This window comes from Electrophorus electricus, chromosome 9 (genome assembly GCF_013358815.1).
Source record: "Electrophorus electricus isolate fEleEle1 chromosome 9, fEleEle1.pri, whole genome shotgun sequence".
Taxonomy (NCBI): domain Eukaryota; kingdom Metazoa; phylum Chordata; class Actinopteri; order Gymnotiformes; family Gymnotidae; genus Electrophorus; species Electrophorus electricus.
The window spans coordinates 8,102,905-8,125,669 of NC_049543.1; the positions used below are offsets into that span (position 1 = coordinate 8,102,905).

At 40.2% G+C, this 22,765-nt stretch overlaps 1 protein-coding gene across 2 annotated transcripts; it reads right to left on the reverse strand.

The window, feature by feature from the left end:
* Nucleotides 1-1,429: 1,429 nt before the first annotated feature.
* On the reverse strand, nucleotides 1,430-22,079 carry si:ch211-204c21.1 (disabled homolog 2). 2 transcript variants are annotated; one of them, XM_027024244.2, is made up of 16 exons: nucleotides 21,860-22,079; nucleotides 16,224-16,349; nucleotides 13,701-13,940; nucleotides 9,727-9,875; nucleotides 9,340-9,438; nucleotides 9,094-9,225; nucleotides 8,714-8,797; nucleotides 7,981-8,004; nucleotides 7,847-7,882; nucleotides 7,323-7,385; nucleotides 5,544-6,173; nucleotides 4,834-4,987; nucleotides 4,025-4,525; nucleotides 3,805-3,884; nucleotides 3,535-3,637; nucleotides 1,430-3,355 (listed from the first exon to the last, which is right to left on the reverse strand). In XM_027024244.2, exons 3-15 carry the CDS (start codon nucleotides 13,780-13,782, stop codon nucleotides 3,569-3,571), a joined length of 2,103 nt encoding a protein of 700 aa, XP_026880045.2. In that variant the 5' UTR covers nucleotides 13,783-13,940; nucleotides 16,224-16,349; nucleotides 21,860-22,079; the 3' UTR covers nucleotides 1,430-3,355; nucleotides 3,535-3,568. The 2 variants fall into 2 exon arrangements, with proteins under 2 accessions (XP_026880045.2, XP_026880044.2); XM_027024243.2 differs by lacking the exon at nucleotides 16,224-16,349.
* Nucleotides 22,080-22,765: the final 686 nt, after the last annotated feature.

Sequence of the window (22,765 nt, forward strand, 5' to 3'; positions counted from 1 at the left end):
ATGACATCAAGTCAATTACATGCAATACCAATATAATACTGGGAGGACCAAGTCACTGTGATATTTAAAAAAAACAAACAAACCGTAGCAGTTTTTTACCCACGTGAGTAGGAACACAGTGACCTCTACGACCGACTGTGGTACTAACCTGTCAAATTTACTAGCAACATGAGAAGGGTAGAATATAGCTATAATGAAAAATAATCAAAAAAGGAGAGATGGTAGCTACAACGAAAATAGATTAAAAGCTGCGCTAAGCTGCATCCAGTAACAGAACTAATCAGACAACTAATCCAATTGCATGCGTTAATATGACGAACTGATTTTGCCAGTTATACGGCCAGGGTTACTGGCTGCTGCGGAGACTACACAGTGATTACCATTCTTCTGAAATTGTATAACTGATAAAATTGTAATAAAGAAGGTAAAGAAGAATGTAAATTAATAGACATCTAGACTCACTTGCGTTAAACCGCTTGTCAGCACTGTTGATATAAATGCAGAAATATTGAAGACAGCAAAGGATAATATTTGCGCAGTCACATTTTTCTGTAAAGCTAGCTAGCTAGCTATCACTATCACCATACCGGCCGGTTTGCGCTTTTAACAACCACGCTGGTGTAAAGAATCATCTGTGAAGCACCCCAGACGGGAATTCTGGGTATTGTAGTACAAGGATGCGCCATTTTCGTCCAGGCAAAAAAAAAAAAAAAAAAAAAAAATTCCCATAATTAGCTCTTTGCAACTAGTCAGCAATAATTGATTTGACGCACGTGTATTGGCTGCCAACATGAGACATGTGCCCCGTTACTTAAAAAATTATGCTGTCATGTCATTAAAGGTACGGGAATAAACTAGTGCAAACATAATTAGGTCAGTTAACGGCTTTGTTCTAGTTTTATTTTATTTGGTATAAAGTCGTAACTCTTAACAACATTCATTTTAAATTCTGCATGAACGTATCTTGTTTCATGTAGCCCACTTATTCGGCTGAAAAATTATAAGGTAAAAATAATAATTAAATGCTGGTAGCCAATATTCGTTTATGTTAAGACTTTTAACCTCGTAAACTAAACTCTGGTCTTTAAAAAAACACACCCAGACCTTGGGTTGAAAAGAATGGTGTGCAGAGATGCTGCGTTAGTTAAAAAAAATTAAAGAGACAGTGGTGTTTTCCCCACACAGTCTAGAACAGGCCGCATTCATAGATAAGTTTAGGGATAAGAGGAAACCCCTGACTTAAGGTTTTCAGTTGTTCTTGAGACAACCGCTTTGTCATATACTTTTAATGGTGTTCAGTAAATGTCTTCTGTTTTCTCTGCTACCCTGAATACTGACTTTCATTGCATGATGAGCATCAACAGAGCTGATCTTCTGAATTAATAACATTAAAAAGACTGTAATCAAACAACATCAATGCAACTGTCAGTTCAGTAAACGTATCTGACATTTTATTCGATAGGATAGTGGTGCATCTCCTCCTGGTTTTCAGGACATAATAAAACGAGCATTCATTCCCATACCATAGGCTTCTCGATAAAGTGTGAATAACAGCAAAAAATAGGAGTGTCTATGCAAAATATCAAAATGTGCCACTGACCCTTTCATCAAAGAGCCAAATCATGTCTGATGCATACCTAGATGACAGATACTCAAATATGAAATGTTATAGATAAATAGGACACTTTTAAAAGCCCATGCCACTAACTATAATTCCAGTTTATTGCAATTTCACTACAATTTCAATGGACTTCAGTTATACAACATCCAAGATAAATGGCGTAGTGGACAATAGAGTAGATATATTTATATATGTACACAGAAATACAGTACACACATTCCAAACACACATAGCTCATTATCACATGATTTGCTTGAACTTCCTGTACAGTACACAGAGATATTCTTTCATTCTTCCTTTGAGCCTTAAAGTTGTTGAGGTGAAAGCAAGTCAGTTTATTAAAGTTTCAATTATTATACCTCACAGTGCTGAGAACATTTCTCCTGCATTTTATCTGCTTGATATGTCTCTCAGACAATGTAACATGATGAAAAAAGGGTTAGTTTGACTTTGAGTCCAACCTTTATCTCTAAATACAAGGGCAGCCAAATGGCACCAAGATGTCATCACAGTTCTTATGTCAAGTACTACCTGAATGATTTGGGCTTGTCAGTGTCCATGCAAGACAAAGGAACATATTAGAACAAAAATACATCAAAACAAACAAACAAAAAATTTAAAGAGAGGCTAGATAATACTTATATATATAGCTAGTAACTTAGTACTTAGTGGTATGTACTAAGTATGTATAATATGTAAGTATTAAGTATAGTATGCCCTGCCCAACCGGAACAGAGCAATGAAGCTCAAAGAAAAGAACAGCAAAGACAGGCTTGCTGAGATGAATTGTGTGTGTGCATGTGTGTGTACACGCATGCGTACATGCGTATGTATGTGTGTGTGCTTACATGCCTATGTTTTACCAGTATGGAGCAGAGTGCCAAACACAGCCTGCCCATTTATCCGATCATCTCCATAGGAGTGACATAGTTTGTTTATCCTCTGCCCATCATCAAAACATATAAGCAAGTATTATATCAATTTGAATTTGGAATTTTGATTTACTCCACTGGGCTACAAAGAAGTCTATGACTGACTTCTGACTTATTTCATGTGGTTTAATGAAAAGAAAAAAGAAAATAAACAAATAAACAGACAAAAGAAAACAATCCTCCAATTTAGTTCAACAGGTACAAGAACATTTCATTCCACTATCACTAATTAGTGTCATTAAATGTCATGTGACCAATCAGGTACAATGTATAATAAATGCAACTGACATAGCATTTGCAAAGAAAAACAAACAAACAAAAAACTCCAAAGACACAAAGAATAATACTGCAATAAAGAACAGAACAGTGACCTATACAAAGCTATTGTATTCCCAGTCACTTATAGACAAGGTCTTCTTCGATTATTTTAACCTGTGCAATGAAAACGTAGTTGTTTCCTCTGATTGACTTGTGCTTTTTTGCCAGTGGCCGCTAAAACCACTATTATAGTGCCATATAATATTAAGCAACTTCCATGGTCAGTCACAACAGCTTAAATGTACATTTACACTATTTAGGCATATTATAGTATTGGAGTCAAGAATGGCACAGACTTTAGGCTCTGGGCATGTGCTCCTTTACGGTGTTTCGGAGTAGCTGGGACTCATTGAAAGAGGAGTGCTCAATGGAGTTCAGGACCTCAGGAACTCTACCTACTAGATGGCAGTGGCAGTGGGGCATGAAGATCTGCACCGGAATGGGTTGCACATTGCGGGGAACTCATATGGCTCGATGCAAACCTCTGTGAATATCAAGCACATAAAATTACCAATTATATATCGCTAATAAATGGAAAAAGTAAGGAATGGGTAGCATTATGGAAATAAAACCACCCCAACTATCCGCAGGCCATATGAACACTTTTGGGGGAAACATTCTTTTAAGGTTCTCTGAATTCATACTTGCATTTCCTAAGTTTACCTGAACTTTATGGATCCATCATTGTGAATGGCTGTCATGCAAAGGGGTTTCCAAATGGGTCTCTGAAGGGATCTGATCCCACTGCCTTGATGGCAGGAGTACTCTGTAAGATTCAACGCAGGCACACAGACTATGAAAAACTAAGCCTCTTGCTCTTCTTTGACTTATGCTTGTATCACAATTCATTATTGCATTTTACCAACTTCCTGTGCAAGGATCTATTAATTCTTTTAATAACACCATAGTATATATGAAGGAAAGAATAATTACTGTTGCAGGTGTTGGCGCTCCAAAAAGACCAGCTCCAAAAGGGTTATCAAATAAGTTTTGTCCACCTACTTTTAGTGGCTCTGTAAACATAAGGCATGAAACACAATAAACAAGGTGGCCATATTTACTCAAATAGTCAAAAGTGGCTGACTGAAGAAGCCAAATCACAATGCACGTGAATACGCCAAAACCACTTTGCACTCGAAATCTGTCTTCTCACCATGCTTAGCTAGAGCATTAGGTGGTTTAGCCATTTGGAAATCTTTGAACATGTCTTTGATATCTCTCATCTCTCTCTCCCCTAAGGGATCCAGGTCCACAAAGACATTTGTGTCCACTTTGGGGGGCTCTTTGACAGCTGCTGTACGAGGTGGGATCTGTGGAGGAGGGCTGGAGCTCTGCTGTTCCCCGGGTAACATACTTGAAGTTGGAGGAAAGACACTTGTGTGGAAGGGGTTCCCCACCGTGGACTGCTGCGTCCAGGATCCATTAGAGACAGGGGTGTTGGTTTGCCCCCAAGATGGAAGCTGTTGGGTGGTGGGGGTCCCAAAACCTCCAGGGGTGCCTCCCCAGGTGGACACTGGTGAGGTGGAGAAGGCTGGGGGTGGCGTGAAAGCCTGGGAGCCACTGCTAGAAGCAGGGAAGATGGAGGAAAGGGGCTGGCTCCATGGAGTTGTAGCGAGAGCGGAGGAAGAAGATGAGGGTCCAAGAGACATCCCCCCTTGATAAAAGATCAAAAGGTTAAGATGAGACAACACATGCCATTTATTGATGGTAGACGACACAATAACCTGAAAACTAAAGCGGACTGTAGATGTGGACATGCTAGAATGTCCTGAAATGTTACAGACACAAGACATGATAGCCATTTGTGCTGGATACATATTTTGTATTCAGACGTAATGCTCTGCTGCATCTGAATGGCAAACTGTGACATTTTAAAGTCATTTCTGAAGTGCTAAACCGTCATAAAGGTCAAACAATTCACATAAAGGTCAAATGATTAATATCTGGTTTCAAGAATGTTACCAAGGCTTGTGAAGGTGTCTGAAGAGCTGGTGGGGTTCTTGCTGAAAAAATAGACTGGGTTGACTGGGGTGCTGTCTGGCAGGGGAGGAGAGGGCGACTCAGACAGTTTGGATGAAGTGAATGGATCTGCAGGTTGCTTTTCATTTGTCGGAGACTGAGAAGTGGAGAGACAACTGTTATGATTCTGCAGGAAGGGTTTAGTATAAAGCACCAACCACTGAAGTAGCAGTTAGTAAGACAACATGAAGCTTTTCAGTGCACCACTGAATCAGTTCTTACCTGTTGTCTGTCATTCACCGAAGCAGTAAAAAAAAAAAAGTCAAATCAGAACACCATGTAAGAGAAGTATGGAAGGTTCAGCATGATGAGCTATTCTGTTTACCCTGTATACCATATTCTGTTTACCCTGTATACCCTATCAATTATGTACAACCTATCAATTTAAATATATTCTTGAACTGCATGAGGCCACTGTAACTGTTATGGACCTTAATTGTAGCTGTTAAGACATTCAAAAGTTCAGAACTTCATTAAAGTTTGTTAGGTTTCTAAAGTGCCTGCTTACTAATGCTCCGACACACAAACACTTCTATACATGTAATAAAGCCTCTCTGTTGTACAGTCTTCTTCAGCATACATATTCCGTGTATAATCCCAAAAGTAAAAAGAAGACTATTGTCAACAAAGAATGTATCATGTCCCACCCTCACCTTCACAATCCTTCTTCCTCGGCCAGCTTTTGTGTTGAGTGGAGGTGGGCTTATAAGGACCGAGTCCTTGGCTTGACTGGGGGCCGGCTCAGGTTTGCCTTCGTTCTCGTGCCTCGCTCCATTCTGAATAGGTTGGGTCCTCTCCAGGGCCTCCAGGAACAGGTTTGGTGTCGATTTCCCATCTTGGCCATTCTGCTCCCTTGCTGGCATGCCGTTTTGAGTCCAGGCAGCTGCCTCTGCTGCCCTGCCATCTAGTGGCCACTGGCCATTACTGAGTGCCTGTATCACCGTCCTGTTGGAAAGCTGGTCAAACTGCTGGCCCAGATAGTCAGAGTCACCATTCTTGGGACCGCCATTGGGAACGTGGGTGGAGCCGTGGCCGGCTGAGGTGGGGCCACCGTCGCACGCTATTTGGTTATTGCTTTTGGAGAAGGGGTCATCGCTGAAGGGGTCATGACTTGGGGTGGGGAAGAAACTGAGCTGTGAGGAGAAAGGGTTCTCAGGCGAGAGGCTGGACTGGGCTCTGAGGGCAGAGGAGACAGATGGGCTGGTGAAGGGGTTGCCTTTCACACAGTTCTGATTGCTGTCTATCTCAGTAGACAGATCCAGCAGGAGGATGTCTTCTGGTTCCTGAGAGAAGAGAATGAAGTCATTAGTTACATGGACATACTATGTTATTTGTTTTGTTTTCCTAGGATGGCATAACAATGCAATGAAAACATGCAATGAGATGAATAACATTAATGCCATGGTTCAAAATCACTCATGTGTACATGCGATGACTGACTAGAGAGAATGCCTTTGTCAAACCTTAAGAAAGGGCATGACTAGAAAATCATTTTGCCCAAAATGTTTTTACAGTGCATGCTTCTGATGGTGGAATACATGTTACAACAGACATTTTAATGATGGCATTACCTGGATTTAAGCTCTCATAGTTATTGCAATTTAATGGAAAACAACAGATAATACATCAAAACCCAATAAAATGTGTAAGGAAAACTCACAAAAGCCATAAAATATTATAACAAATATCAAGTTGATGTTTTTTTTAGTATTTTATATTTTATTTCCAGCTCAGTGCTTTCATAGTCAAGGGACTTATTCAGCTATATCAACAGCACAATCCATTTTGTTCCCTGTTGAAACATGAAAAAGCTCCAGACATTTTGACTAATCAACTCTAGAAGTTTTTGTGCTTAAAGTCACAATGACAAAAATCTGTTTCATGCAGCTGTATGCACCACTGCCGTGTAGGTCCTCTCTCCCCCAACAACCGCGCCGTGTGTGAGGTACCGCGTCTGGAATTTTTCTTGGCTTCAGCCATGCTCTTCCATTCCCAAAGATCTCATTTCCGTAAAGCTGGGTCAATTAGACACTCTGTGAGTAGACCAGGCACTCAGCATCAAGGACCAGCTCCACAGCTGGACAAGAGAGCTGAGCCTATGTCTGAAAAGCCTCAGTTATGCTTGACAGGCACCATGTTCATCATTTATTTAATGTGCCATTGCTCCAGTAAAGATTGTTTTGTGTTTGAACATTTTGAGTTAGGGCATAGCAAATGGACATAGCAAAAGCTTTCCATCCAGAAATGAAACGTTGAGATCTTGATCTCAATAATACTCATGGGGGGCCTTTTCTTCTAACTATTGAAGAATTGTATTATTGGATCATTGATAAATAATTACACATACACATAAAATCCACTATTGTTTTCACGTCAAACTGAAGTATAATAAATGTGTTGAGTTGGATTAAGCTGTTTAGATTTGCCCTCACCGTGGTAGAGTGTAAGTCTGGTGGAGTTGACATGTCTCCAAACAAGTCTAACTGGTCAACACCCTGTGAGAAAACAGACAAGGAATAAAAATAGCTTAATAGGGGAAAAATGAGACATTACATGCCAAAAACACTAAAGGAAACCAATGACTACAATTAATACAAAGTAGCCAAAGCCAGCCACAAGACTGAGAACAGATGGATTGGTCTTGGAGTGGAGGTAATTCATGAAGACAGAATAAGAGGAGGACGAGACAGGAGTCTGAATGGTTATACTTGGCATGTCTTAGTGACTTCTTTACCCCCGGGGAATTAATGGCTAGGACATAACATGGAGACTGATGGCCTAGTAAGAGATCTTGGTGTTAGAATTGGTGTGGGTAAGTCTGCTGGTTGAGCAATTGTAGTAGACCTGAGATTGCTCACTGTCACGCTCATCATACATACATTAAACCACTGTTTTGGTATTGAACAGAACATTAATGGAGTCTAAACCAAGAGATGACAAAACAGAGAATACTTACTTTTCTTTCACCAGTGTGTGAGGCTTCACTGCCATTCTGATGGGGGAGGGACATCTTTCAGATATTCTGATATCATGCATTAAAATATTTTTATAATGAATACTTTTGACTACAAGGTAGATGTCTATGCTTACCTCTACCGCTTTACTTAATTCTTCCTGGAGAGGATACAGAATCTGATCAGCAAGACAGCAAAGATAACAGACTACAAAAAAGCTAAAGCAGACAGAATGGAACAGATGTTGGATTGTGATAATAGAGATAAAAGTAGAGGTTAATTACAGAAAAGCCAGCTTGAAAGCAGGCTACGATTTCTCTGCTGAATGTATATGGGAACAAGGTAAATGACTTTTCATGTGTGTACCAATCAGGGCCAGGATGAACCCAGACAAAGCATATGACAAATTGAGTGGGTGCTAAAACTAAGGAAAACTGAAAAAAAATTAAATTTTGGAGCTATTTGGAATATTTGGAAATATGGATCTAGTCAATCTTATTATGTTAACCTATGACTGTATCTAGTAAATGACTCCAAAAAGGACCATTTATTTGTGTAATCTTATGCCAGAAAAAGTATAGAATTAATTTAGAATGATACTTTTTAGTGGACGGAAAAAAAACAAACACTAAATGCTCTGGATACAAAATTTGGGATTAAAAAAAAAAACTTATAGTGTGACTGTAGTGTGACTTTATATGAATACCTCAATACAATCTTCATGTATTTTGATGGCATTCTTAATTAAGTAACTTTCTAAAGCAAGAGTACTGATTTTATTCTAACAGTATTAAATGTCATAACAGAAATTTTCCAAATAGAACAAAATAATACTCCATTATATCTCTACCTTCAGAGATATCCCATACCTTCTTTGAGCCTTCTCCTTCTTTTTTCTTCATGTTGAAGATGAGCTGGAAGAGATCTTTCAGGTCAATGACAAGAGGCTCTGCCTGAAAGGAAACACATGCTGTTAAACAGTGGACTTCCTGAAATCATGTGTGTGTGTGGGAGGGGGTGTGAATGAATTGGTACTTGTGCATTTGGGGGTGTTAGGAAAGAAAAGGGAGTGAAAGTGTGTAAATGTGTGATTCTATTTTGGGTGTGGTATGTGTATAATAGAGATAAACAGAGAAAGATAAGGAGAGACAGAGAGACAGAGAGAGAGAGAGAGAGAGAGAGAGAGAGAGAGAGAGAGAGAGAGAGAGAGAAAGCAATCCAGCACAAACCCAATAGGAATCCAACAGACCTGCTGTGCAGTTTTAATGGCGAAGAACTGGTGCTGGCCCTCTGCACCACAAACATAGCCAAATGCTCGATTGTCAGTCACGTCACGAGCGATAAAGGAGATTTTATTCACTGCATGTTCCAGCACTACTGCCTGGAGAGGAGACATCATGCACAACAAAGGGAGTTAAAATAAGAGATGTCTCTTCAGAAAAATGGGATGACTGGGGACAACGAGCATTGGCCGTAGATGGAAGATGGGACTCACTCCTGTCTTCTCGTCCGTAATGGTGATTCCTGAGAGAGAGATGTTCACCCACACTCTCTGCTTGTGTTTGCCCTGAGAGCGTGCGGCAGCCGCCTTCCCCTGAAAACAGACACACAAAAAGCAGGATGTATGAAGCTTTAGAACTAACCTTGCTATGTCAATAAAACCAACCTTGCTTTAAGGGAACAATAAAGGTGACATGTCTTCTTATAAAGACATTCCAATTGAAATGTGTAAGGTTTGCTGTGACAACCTTCAACTCAACTACAAGTACCAATTTGCGAGGATGTATAGGTTTTGATCAGAAGGGCTTTTTGTTGTTTTGCAGGGTCAAACTCAGCTGAAAGTGAATGAAATACCTCTTTATATGTTTGCCCTTTAACCTACCTTCAGTTTCATCATGGAATCTTGGCTCATTTTGTCCCCTCTGGCCTCAGGCACATCATCCACACCAATTAACTTAGCTTTGTACCGAACACCATCACCTCTGAACCTGGCTAACAGTAACTCATCCGTTTTCTCCGGGCTGGCTGCAGCTAAGTTAGAAAGACACACAAGAGTACACATTTATCTAAAAAGAACAAGATGAAAACATCTAACACAATTTTAAAGTACATTAGAAACAGAGAAAATTGATGACTTGAATGAACTGCCAGTTATACCAGTGACAAGAATAGTGATGTTGGGAAAACATGGTCACACCACAGGACTGGACTGACTGGAGTATCACAAATGATAGTTCTGCTTACAGTGTAACAATGCGATAATGAGCCGTAGCCTTCGGCTAGCATTCAGAATGTAGTGCTACATTGCGAATTGTAGTACTTGAATTGTAGTAACTGAAGTACAAGCGCAAAAATCAAAGCTATGTGATTCTTTTCATTTATAATACATTTATTAAGGGAGGAAAATACTGTCATAAAGCAGGTGAAAGATTCACAGATATTGTGAACTGATATTTACATGGCTCCTTGATATACATAAACCATAATTCTTTTACAAAGGACAAAAACATTTTTATAAAATATTTTGAATCACTTTGGAACTTGTAAAGCAAAAAGATTTTTTTTTTTTCCATGTGTGACTTCATAGGGACAAACTGCTGGGAAAAGGCAGCTTTTAGCCAAGTCTACACACTTAACAACTGCAAAGCCAGTACTGGTTCTTCCACATCATCACAACCCATCATCAAGTACACTAAGAACATTAAGGTGATTGTGTGTAATTCACTAAAAGGTCTCCTCATTTCGCTGCCTTAGATTTGACTGCTTTAAGTGGTCGAAAGTACTCAAGTAAGGCAGTTATTCAGAGTATGCATCACAAAGGCACCTATGTTATGATGATGACCAGAAACTAACAGGATAGTGTTCAGAGAACATCTAAGAGATCACAGCATATGTTGCACTATGATGTCAAGTGTCACTAAAAACACCCTGGCCCACAGCTCCAGTTTTGCTTGGACACACAAAATCCATGTTGCCAGGCCCAGCAAAACACAGATATTAAGACCAAGAGCATTTTTACTGGTTTTTGCTTCTTGGTGACCCTACTATCTTTTAGCATTTTTCAGGTTTTTGACTTCCCTGCCCTCTGTCCTCTTCTGGTCTGTTGCACCTCACGCTCTCTCTTACTCTGAAGCTCAGGCGGCAGGGCCCACCCCCTGCTTGGCCGCTGGCCCCACTTAGATGTCAGGGGCGGGGCGCGGGAGAGAAAGAGCGGGTACGGCCGGGCAGGAGCCCAGACCGCCGTCCTGCCTGCTAGGGACGATATTGGCATTCATGGCATGCGGGGTCTTGACGGGCTGGAGGTTCCCCCTGTTAGCGCCAGGGCGCAAGACAACCCCCACTAACACATCACGGCAGTGAATGTGCAGGCCTCTTTCAGTCACTTCCTCTCCATTTGTATAAGTCAGACACAACAGGGTTTGTTGACTTTGTTCTTGGCCAGCGGAATAAGATGGAAGGCTTCAGTCCTTGTTAAGGGGCAATTATAATAAACAACACATGTAATCTTACTCTTGATCTAATGCAAAGACAGTTTGTGGATGATGGTCTAAGGTCAGAATTCTTTTAAGATCTTGAACAGTGTAAAACAAGCTCAGAACAATGACTCCCTTTCCACAGACTCCCATATATAGCTACTACTCTGTGTAGAAAAAAATGGTAAATGTTGTTAAAAAGCTTAATATGTTTGTTATAAAAGGCATTGATGATTTCCTAGTCTCTAGGAAATCATTTACATCAGGATCTATGACCACTTAGCTACTTTTGTACAAGACAGCGTTATTTTGAGGCTAGAAGTTTCCTCTCAGGCTCCTCATACAATGTGTGCTTTGATATTAGCAAGTGACAGATCCTTAAAAGTACAAGCAAGTGATACTGGCACTGAGGTAAACTGACCCATTAGGCAGACATTTTGGAAAGCTAAATGCCTAAGGAAATGCCTAAGGAAAACATAGACACCCTCAGATACCATTGAAACCACAATATCTCAGTTTTCATATCTCAAACTGTCATCTGTGGAAACAAACTGGGGTAACCCGAAAACGGAACTTCATTAACTTCAGTCATCTAGCTGAAAGTTCTTTTCAGCAGTTCACGTGATTAACATTGCAGCTGGTGTTTCATTGGGGCATGTATCATGGTGCGATTCATCCCTCTGCCCCAGATGCACATCAGAGTCCAGGCTCCTCAGCGTGGGACTGGGAGAATCAGTCCCGCTGTGCTCATGCCTGTGGAAAAGGATCATAAACAGGCACGGCGGAGAGCCTTTCGCAGTCGCAGCTGGAAGGCCTTGTGGAAACAGAAACAGAGCCCTAATGGAATCCATCACTGGCGCACTCTTCTGGTATGAGCAAGCCAGGCAAGGCAAACAATACCACTGTGCACTGGGCTTAGCTTAGCAAAATATATCCAAAAAAACGATTGGGTCAAGGAAGCCCGTGGACTGCTGCACAGGGGCTTTTAGTTCAGTTAGCCACTATGACCTACTTCAGAAGACGCTGAGCAATGTCATGGAACTAGATGGGGAAATTCACTCAAGGACCCAAATGTACACAGGACCAAGTATCTTCACCAGCCAGATCTACTTCATTAGCTGCCTTTCATGACCAGCTGGTGGACTTATTTGAATGGCAAGTGTGTAATACTCATGTAATAACTTGGCAATGTTTGAATGCCTCTAAGAATTCTAGTTCTGGATGTTATGTTGTGCGAAATCTAACCTAAGCATATAATGAGCCTGAAGCAACACACTTGCCTCAAAATACCATGGATACTTAGAGCATTCATATTCTGTGACTTGGACAGAATTAAACCCAGTCAAAGCACAATCCTTTGAATTTCTGTTTTTTCCACTCAAAGGAAAAAAAGAGATCTGAATGGGGTATCTGTTAAACATTACAAATGTGCCCTTTCATGTGTACCCCCCCCCCCAAATGAAGAACATATAAATTTAAAATCAAACTATATTAACACATATGTAATATCCTATGGATTGAGCTACTAATAAAGACTTCTCTTGGAAATTATATAAAAGACAAATGGCAACTGCTATTAACATGAAAGCCATTTTCCCAGAAGTAATGACAAAAGCTCATGCACACCAGATTTCTACATCATGTAACTTGACACCTATATAATTTTTAAGGGTCTCATTCTGGATTTAGAAAAACAATAACCTTAAGGCTTCAGGTATTAAATGATAGCATAAATGACAGAGTAATGGAAGTAATGGTAATGCTTTGTGAGCTTCTGATAGAAACCAAACCATTCAGTGCTTCATCTGAAGAAGTGGTGAGGACAAAAGAGGCAAAACACAGCACGCTCCCAAACGGAAGCCTAAGCTGCACTTCAGTGGCTATATTATATGGAGGTCTGCCGTGGCATAAGCCTGTTTTTGCTGAGCCGTGCAGAGACGTGGACACTGGGCTCGGTGCCCAGTACAATTCATCCTCCGGGAACAAGATGCAGCGCATAGACCTGACAGACACTGTTACTAATCCCTCTAATGACAATCTAAGATACTAACTTTTCTTGTTACATCATAAAACCTAATTTCAGCCCAAGAACCTTGTCCATTGACCACCTTTTCTGCAAGCGAGTTGCTCTCCTATGAGAAAGCCCACATCACCATCCCCACCCCCCAAAAAATTAAAAATAATAAAAAAGACAAACAAAAAGGGGCTGAGATAAACCAGATGTCAGTACATGGCTATGAGCCTTCCTACCGTGACTGACGGTGCGTTAGGAAAACAACCAGGCTGAAAATACCATAACCATCTGTGATAGCCTGCACTTCAGCCCACGTGCTTGCTAGCTAAACCGTACAGCATGCTGGGAAGGGGAAATGTGGGGGTGTACCCTTCTTCTTCTCTCTCCTGGAGGGCGTCTTGGTGGGTGCCTGCTCGACCGGAGGCACACCGCTCTCCACCTCTGCAGACATGTCAGGAGGCCAGCCTCACGTGATGGGGCAATCAAAAGCAACTCTCTCTCTCTCTCTCTCTCTCTCTCTCTCTTTCTCTCTCTCTCTCTCTGCTTCCACTCTTCAGGGCGCTCAGCACAGCTTCACTCAGCAGTGGACCATGGTCAGCAGGACATGTTCTGCGGAGAGGAGAGAGAAGTTTGGTTAGGAGAGTGCAGGGACCTAAGAATCTGGCAAGTACAATTAAAAAAAATTACAATTACTGCATTTTTATCTTTTCTATTTTTGCCAATTAGGAGCAGGCATACTGCTTGAAACATAGTAACATATAAATTATAATGAGTGTCCTTTTGTTGACCATTAATGGGTTTCAAATTAGCTCTCACTGCTACTCGGCTTTACTTTCTAGAAGTGCAGTGGTATCTTTTCTGCTTTAAACATATTTCTAATACAAGCTGTATTGCGTGGCCCATTGCCTAATCAAGAGAAACAGAGGGTGAATAAACTTGCTGTACTTTGAAGCCTTCAGGTAATATGACTTCACCATTGAGCTATAAATACACCTCTTCCCTTGCTTATTACACCCCACCCACCAGTCTGGCCTTAACCCAGTCATCTTATCTTCTGCAACACTGACCCACATTTCCTAACAGTTGTTTAATGAGTGCACACTGCAGTGATTCTGAATTCTCAAAACGATGACCAATTACAGCTAACTTTGTGTTCTCTCTTCCCCTCTTACTATGGATCCACAAAATAGCTATATGATCACGTGACATTTCTGATGAAAGCACGTTTCATGGGTGTGCTTAATAGATATGTAGGGTTTTGATATCCTTCTCCTTCCTTACACAGTGTAAAAGTGGCTACAGGAAGTAAGAGTTTGCCTTACATTTGGGATCCATACAGTCTCCATCTCTGCTAATCTCTTACCATAGTCTGGCTATTTTTCCAAGTTTGTTTTCGCTATAACAGGTCAACTAGGAATAAGACACAAATATCTGGGACATCTTTACCCTTACCTCCTGTCTATTTACTCAAGAGCACAGCATGCCACACCTATGTTCACCTTTCACTCTTTCACTCTCTGCTCCTCTTGGTCAAAACAAAATGCAGTGCAGCAAAGCTATCTGACAATTCAAACTCACTGATCATGGAGCGTGAGAGAAAAACTGAAAGCAAGAGAGTTCTTCACTGTGACAAATTACTTCATATTATGCATAATGAGCATGAATTGTTTATGGTGCTTTGGAAACAAGATATTCAAATCCTCTAAATCACACAAATTATTTATCAACACATAATACACCACAAAGGCACTTTGGCATTGTATTGTGTTTGAGGAAGGCCAGTAGACCTCTTAGTAAGGTCAATTTACATCCATACTTTCAGCAGGATTCCCCAAGACAGGAAAGGTTGCATGTTCTTAGCTCAAAACACTCTCTCCCTTTCCCCAGTCAGCAAGGGTATCCCACAGTTTTAGGCCAACAACTGGAAACACATTCCCTGTCACCTGACATTAATACTTCCTCGTTTACTCTAATCTGATTCACCCCAGAGACCTGTGACTGATTCATGACCCCACCTTTCAGATAGCAAAGGATGTAAACAGAGCTGCAAGCCCATGAGGACAGAAAAGGTTCTATTAAAAGTAAATATAAAAGCCAGCTGCCTTGAGCTCACCCAGTGTGATCATCTGATGGTAGGCAGACAAAATAAAATGCTCTAAAGTGGCCATCCTTGATCACTAATTAATGACCTTTCCTAAGCTAAGAAAAAGCTATAAGAGAGGATGAAGGAGATGAGAGGAATCTGGTATGCTGACAGGCAAGGAAGACAGTCACAGAATATTTATAGTCTATGCCTGATTTATTCCTCCTCATAATCTAGGCAGCAGTCCTGAGGGAAATCAGTATATCTGATACCACTGAGCCTCTCAAGCTGTCAGAAGGGAAGAGGAGAAAGCGATGTATGCCTGGTCAGACAGTAAAACATACCTGACAGCTGGTAACAGGCTGTGACACAAACTGAAAAGCACTAACATGAGTGAGCACTTACATATGTGCATGCACACGCATACACATTGCATGCACGTGCGCACACACACCCACCCACCCACCCACACACACACACGCACACACACACACACACACACACGCACACAGACACACACACACACACACACACAACTTGTGCTACTTAAGAATGAATAAAGGTTACAGGTTGCAGAAGTCTTTGCTTGAAATTGGTTGTTTTTACAGATATTCATAACTGTTCTAAAACACACAAGCAATGCTGCACTTTATAATCCCCATTGTAAGAGGTCATAATATCAAAGGTTAAATGAACAAATGAACAAATGAACGAATGAATGAATGAATGAAGTAACTTATATAGCACCTTTCTCAGGACTCAAGGATTTTTTACAATTAACACACAGCTTTTACATCCAGTTAACATACCAGTGAGAAGTGGCAGCCAATTGCACACAGCATACTCTCAATCGGAAACCACAGCCTCCTGGGGGACGGCATCAGGCACAGGAAGTTGAGAGAGGACAACACCCAGGACAGAGTGCCATTCCATCACTGGGTATGCAGACATACAGTCATTCACACACACACTCATATCAGAACAATTTTTACATAACCTACATATTTCAGGACTGTGTGAGGAAACCCACGCAGAGACTGGGAGAATGTGGAACATGGAATAAATAAATATCTAAATATCCATATAAAGGTTTACTTTCCTTTTTCATTTGTACCTAAAACTATTTGCGTTTTTAAAATGTTTTTATTGCTAAACTGTCCCACAGTCGGTTAAACAGCCACCGCAATAGGCTAGGTAAAAGGTTAAGGTATGAGGCTACAGTACAACTGCTAAGCCCATTATAATGGTCATCATGGACTTTTGATGTTTGTTTAAAGTGCTTTGCTTCAACACATAATGATATATATAAATGAAAAGATTTGACGAACCAAACCTGGACATTACATTTAGATGTAATATACCCTGACTGTCCTAATGTTCTAATTGATTTCTAATTAGATTTTTAACTATAATATGTTAAAAGCAAAGTGTAGTTTGATATTTAGTTTAAAAAAAACCCCAAAAACGTCTGAGCCAGCACTCCTACTATTAAAATACTAAACACAACCAACCATTCAATCTCTAGTCTAGAGAACTCTAATGAATTAAAAGCTTGTCTTCTTCTGTGGACAGCCTTAGTTTAAATAGATAGTTGACAGGCTCTCATAACTCATTTCCCAACTTTATGAAACCGTGCCTAAAGCAATTCTTTAGAAGTCATTACAAGGCATCCTGTACCTTTAAAACTCCCCCCCATCCCCACCCCCAACATACACTAACGCAGATGACTACAGAACTTCCTGGCCAAAGCTAAACCCTAAAACCAACATCAATATTTACACTCCGTTTCTGCCCTGCCAAGACCTCCAGCTCGTCGGTGTTCTCTCTCTCCCCCCTGCTGACTCGCCGGCCAGGACGCTGTTCCAGAGCAGAAGGGGGCCAGGACAGGAGGTGCAACTCTGAGAGTACCTCCGGCGAGGAAGAACAATGAGTGTACAGTAAACACATTCGCCCCTCTTCCCTGGCTGCCTGGCTTCATGGCTGTTTCTTCACACAGACCATGGCGCTCTTTAAATATGCATATCAAAAAATGGCTGCAAGCCAAGGTACCTCCACCTCTTCCTATGCTAAGAATTTCTGGGCTCTCTGGACAAAAAGTATCTCCCAGGGTGTTGATTTAGTAAGAAACAGGGCAACGCTGCAAAGGCTGCAAAATGTTTGAAGTCATTTCTTTGATCCTCCGAACACTGTTAAAGTTAAAATCTAAACCTTTCTGTAATACAAATTGAACAGATAATACTCAGTATCTACAACTATATGCATTTCAGTACAGAAAGTCATTTTGGCTGCATTAGCATACACTATAACTTAAAATGGATAAATAAAACTTTTTCAAATTGCACCATTTTATTTTCAATCTCATATTGGACTAGCTTCACAGAGACCATATTATGTTGGTAAAATATTGTATTCAATATTATTCCACATACTGAATTATTTTATTTTTTAATTGAGCTACAAAACCTAATGCATAGAGCCCCCTTTGAGCCCCTTTACTGCACTCTGAGTGACACGTCTTCCCGAGTGAACCACTAATGTTCCCCCAGGTCATCAATCACTGCGTTGAAATAGTTCTTGTTAGTAAGTATACATATGTGACGTTGATGGAGAGCCAGGACTCCCGGTTCATTTCCAATCAAAGATTAGTCATTTTATCCAAAACCGAGCCAAATCTACAGGCATGAGAGCTTAAGTCATAAAACTGATGCAGCACTGTCACAGATGCAGTGCATCTTCCTAATGGTTTCCATGACACCCTCATGCTACTGGGGAAGGTTTTGGCAGCCTTGTTCTCATTTGCACAGCAAACACACAATCCATCGTCAGAGACACATAATCAAATAAAATTAACAAAGGTACACACAGAGCCTTGACAGAGGGTTTGCTGTTCAGTCATCACCCCTGAGTTTGCAGAAAAATGAGTTTATCCTTTCAGGATCCAGAACAAGACAAGCGCATAAATAAGAACTGCAATGCAAAGAAATGATCATGAGCCCTTGAATATATGTCTTTTGTGAAGCTGCAAAATGTACGATGCTGTTACAATACTGATAAATGATGTAATATAAAATCGATTTTTCAAAAGCCAAGATATATATACACACACAAATACCAGAACTATTTAAGCTAAATATAACACTTCTATAAATGCCAGGTATTTATTGCCTATAGACTTGTGATATTTATGAATTCACTTCAGTTCATACTCTAACAGTAAAGCAACAAGAAATATACCTTTATATTACAATGAAGTCTAAAGAGATTTAAGCTATTGTCCAGAAAATTGAAAATAAGCATAATAGGCTTTTAACATATTTCCAAAGCAGGTGTTTAACATAATTACCATGAATTTACATTGTTTTCATTCAAACAGTGCCCTCTCATGGGAAATGATTAGGATCCACAAATATTCCCATAATTCCCCACAGTAAGAAGAGGCTTTAAATTGTGGAAGAAAAGTATTGTTTAGTTCAACCAAACAATCTTAAGTCATCATCTTGTGTGGTCTTACATGTCTCATAAGTATTATGGTGGTGTTAAAACATCTGGTTAAAATATTAAACAATGCCAAGATCTGTCTTAAGGCCTTTTATGAAAATGACTTCTTGCCTTTAATATCCAAGTGAACTTAAATTAAAAGCTGACTTAGGCATTTTACAGAACACCCAAATGTACTGTAGCTCAACTGGAGTGTTACAGTGATCTTTGGGTTATAATGGTTTGTGAACCTTGGCGCTGACACAGTCCCACCAACAGGGATGTCCTCCCAAGTCTCCCAGACCCACTAATTAGCTTTGCAAATTCATTTACATTGTTGGTTTTTGGGTATAATTAAGAATACACTGTTATGTAAATACACTCTTTGCAGGAAAAAAAAAACTCTTACCAAATCCCAAAAGCAAGAGGTAAGTTAAGGATTTCTTCACAAATAAGGTACATGAAGTACTGGCCTTATAGTTTAAATTTCAGGTCAAACATTCACTCATACTGACCACTGTTATCATGGAGAGCTGAGACAATACAGGTCAAATTACCATGGCATCCACTGATGCAGGTTTCAAATCCACATCAACATATCCAAATCACCATCACATGAGCCCAAGGTTCAAGGTCTCTGGTGTAATGACACCTTGTCTACATTATGATTGTCCTGGTAGTTGAAAATCCCAACTTTCAGTTTGTTTTGTAATGGAGGTCAAGATAAAGAAGTGGTTCTACATCTGGCATCAACTTCCTTTGCTTTTTATTACTAAAAAGCAATGCAGAGCTTTAAGCAACTGTCCAGATTTCATACTTGTTTCACAAGGGGGAAAGTGGGACTCCAAACAAACACCCAGTGCAAAGGTCATTTAGCCCTGCATGTGGCCACCACAGTGAAATACCATACTTCACGTAAAGAGCTTCCATGCCTCTCTGGTGACCTGTATATGTCGCCAATGAAATAGTAGTCAATTTCTTTCAGCAAAAAGTCACACAGACAGAAAGACAACAAAGAGAGGCCAAACAAGAAGAAGCTTGGAAAAATCCATATTCTTAACGGAGACTTTCTCTTTCTCTGTACTGGCTCTTGTTTGCTGAACTCTCTTTTCCTTTAATGAAGGGAGAAAGCAACATAGCTGGTGGGTAGCTGGAGAGAAGAAATGGTTGAGAGTAGCCAGGAGTGAAGGAATGACTCAAGGAGGGAAATGAAGTCGAGTGCCAACATCTGCTTCCAATAAAACTGCACACATTGTACCAACAGAGAGGGGGGAAAAGCAAGTGTCTTGCTCTGAGTCATACTCAAGAACTTTTTAAAATGATAATTCACTTTTTAATACACAGTTAAATACATAATGATTTACTGTTCCCAGCTGGGGTATTTATGGGTGTTTTGACCATGGGCACAGCCTTTTCCTGTTTAACCTCGCTAGGTGCATGTTCAATTCTGAAGTCACAGAAGCAAAACCGACACTTTCTCATGACATTTCTGGTAATGTTTACATGACTTCAAACTGTTTGAAAGTCAGCTCTGTTTAAAACACTTACATGTTCCATCAACTGTATCTGCCCCTTTCCTTATGAAAGGAAGTGGAAAGAGTTTACAGTGGCATTTCCTCTATTAGATGCAACATGAGGGGTGGTGAGGTAACGTGGAAAGAAGAAAATGGTTCAGTTATAGTTGTATGCTGGCCATGCATTTAAGCTCCAAAACATATTTTCATTCCATCTATTCCCTCTCCCTGTCATCTCTCTTTACTATTTCTCTTTCGCCTTCTCTACATCCTGGACTGCCATAATGATCCAGGTCTATAAAGACATACATTCCTTCACACTGAGATCATACCTGCTTTCATAAGAAAAGTGTTTGTACACATGTTCTCCTAAAATTAACAACCCCAACAGTTCTTGGTGTTGACTTTACCAATAAGTCTATATTTAATAAATGAAATGATAGTTTTTCTGTAAATAACCCAATCTATTATCTTTACTAACATTTTTGACTATTCTGTTAATGCCTAGTTAGTTATGCATGTCTGTTATACATGTCTGTTATGCATGTGCTCGAAAAAATGAGAACATTTGTATATTTAGGTCAGAAACCAGCCGGCTTTTGACGAAAGCTGTCAAATAACCCTACTCATTTCGCTAAAAATGTAGTTCATTTAATTATGAACAGAATAAGTGAGCGAAACATCAGCAGGCTATACAAAGTACTGAGCAACCCACTACAATTGAAAATATCCTTGACCAAAATTAGAACATGACACTTTGAATTAGTCAGTTGTAAAGGGAAAGAGACAAAATGGCAATAATGCCGAAACCCAACATAGGCGAGCGTACATTTGTTCAAAGCCTACCTTCAATTTTGCAGGCGCGTAACAAGCCATATAAATTACAGCTCACCCGTCTTAAAATACGAAGGAACCAAGACTATTTGCGGTCATTAGGTAAACCACAACGGCTCGTTTTGTCGTGAGACTGCGTAGGCTACGTTTAACCCAAACGCACAGAGGCATAGGTGTCAGAAAAGCGCACACATGCGTTCTGGCTAAATATCTGACATTTCGCATTTGACAATATAGGATAAACAGCCAACCCAAGGGGGCGGGGGTCGATCGGTTATCTGTAGGTTAATGTCACATTCAGGTTGGATCGCTAATAGCATAAAAATAACAACAGGTTGCATCTAAAGGGCTACTGTTATGATGAAGACCACACAAAGAACAGCTATAGAAGAAGACCAATACACAGTGTTCAAATAATTAAAAATAACGGATTTAGGATAATAGCAGATTTTATGTAATGGGAATAGCATAGAAATACTTTGAAGAAATAATGTGCCAGGTAATGTTCCCGTCTTATCAAACTTACCCAAATGAAAATCGTTCAGGTCTCTTTTTTAATATATAAAAAATAAGTAACCTGTATTTAGGTACGAAAAACCGGCTATAGGCAACGCACTTACCGACAAGTTAACCAGCTGGACTTGAACCTTGCATAACCTACTCCTTAGTACTTTGTCAGAACCGGTAAAGCGGATGACGATTTTGGATAACCTACAGTCGAGTCTTTCCCCCGTATAGCCCCAGCCTTACTCCCGGGCCCGAGATGTGGTTCTAATAAGATGTTGGCAGCCTCGGACTGCCTTGGAATGTGCTGTGATGTTACTGCAGCTTGAGACTTGGTAACTCCCCCACAAAGTGCTGCCTTGAGCAAGGATTTTAACCCTCTGCAGACCAGACTGTAAATATGTACTCACTCCTCATTGGTCGCTATGGTTAAAACCCTCTGACGCGCCGAGCTGTGAGCTGCGCAAGAGAACTGAACTGTCTCTCTCAGCAGACTATAATTCCCCCAGCCGTTTTTTTTTTTTTTTTTTTTTTTTTAAGATTTTTAACCAAGGCCATCTTCTACAGTAGGTTGTTTTAATAATGGCTTGTATAGCTTAAACCCTCCAAAATGTAAGGTATCTGACAACATTGTTCGATATTTAGTGGCCTTTGACGTTAAAAGACGACACATACTTTTTGATGATCTGTGCACTTTTTAACCTCCGGATATCAAATTACGGTAACATCTTGGCCTCATACTGGCATGCCACAACATTATGACAATGTTTCCAGTCAGATGTTATGAAACCTATTAATGTTTTGATGAACTTGATTATCATAAAAAACTTTTTAAATAAAATAATAATTTTATAATTCACCATTCAGTATTTGACCTGGACAAAACCTTCAAAGGTAAATTTAGTGACATAATTATTAAGGGCCCATTAAATGTAATGATATTGTCCTAGGACAATCTTCAGCTCTGAAACAGATGGACATTGCAAAGGGTTTATATAGATGACCAACTGGAGGAGGACATT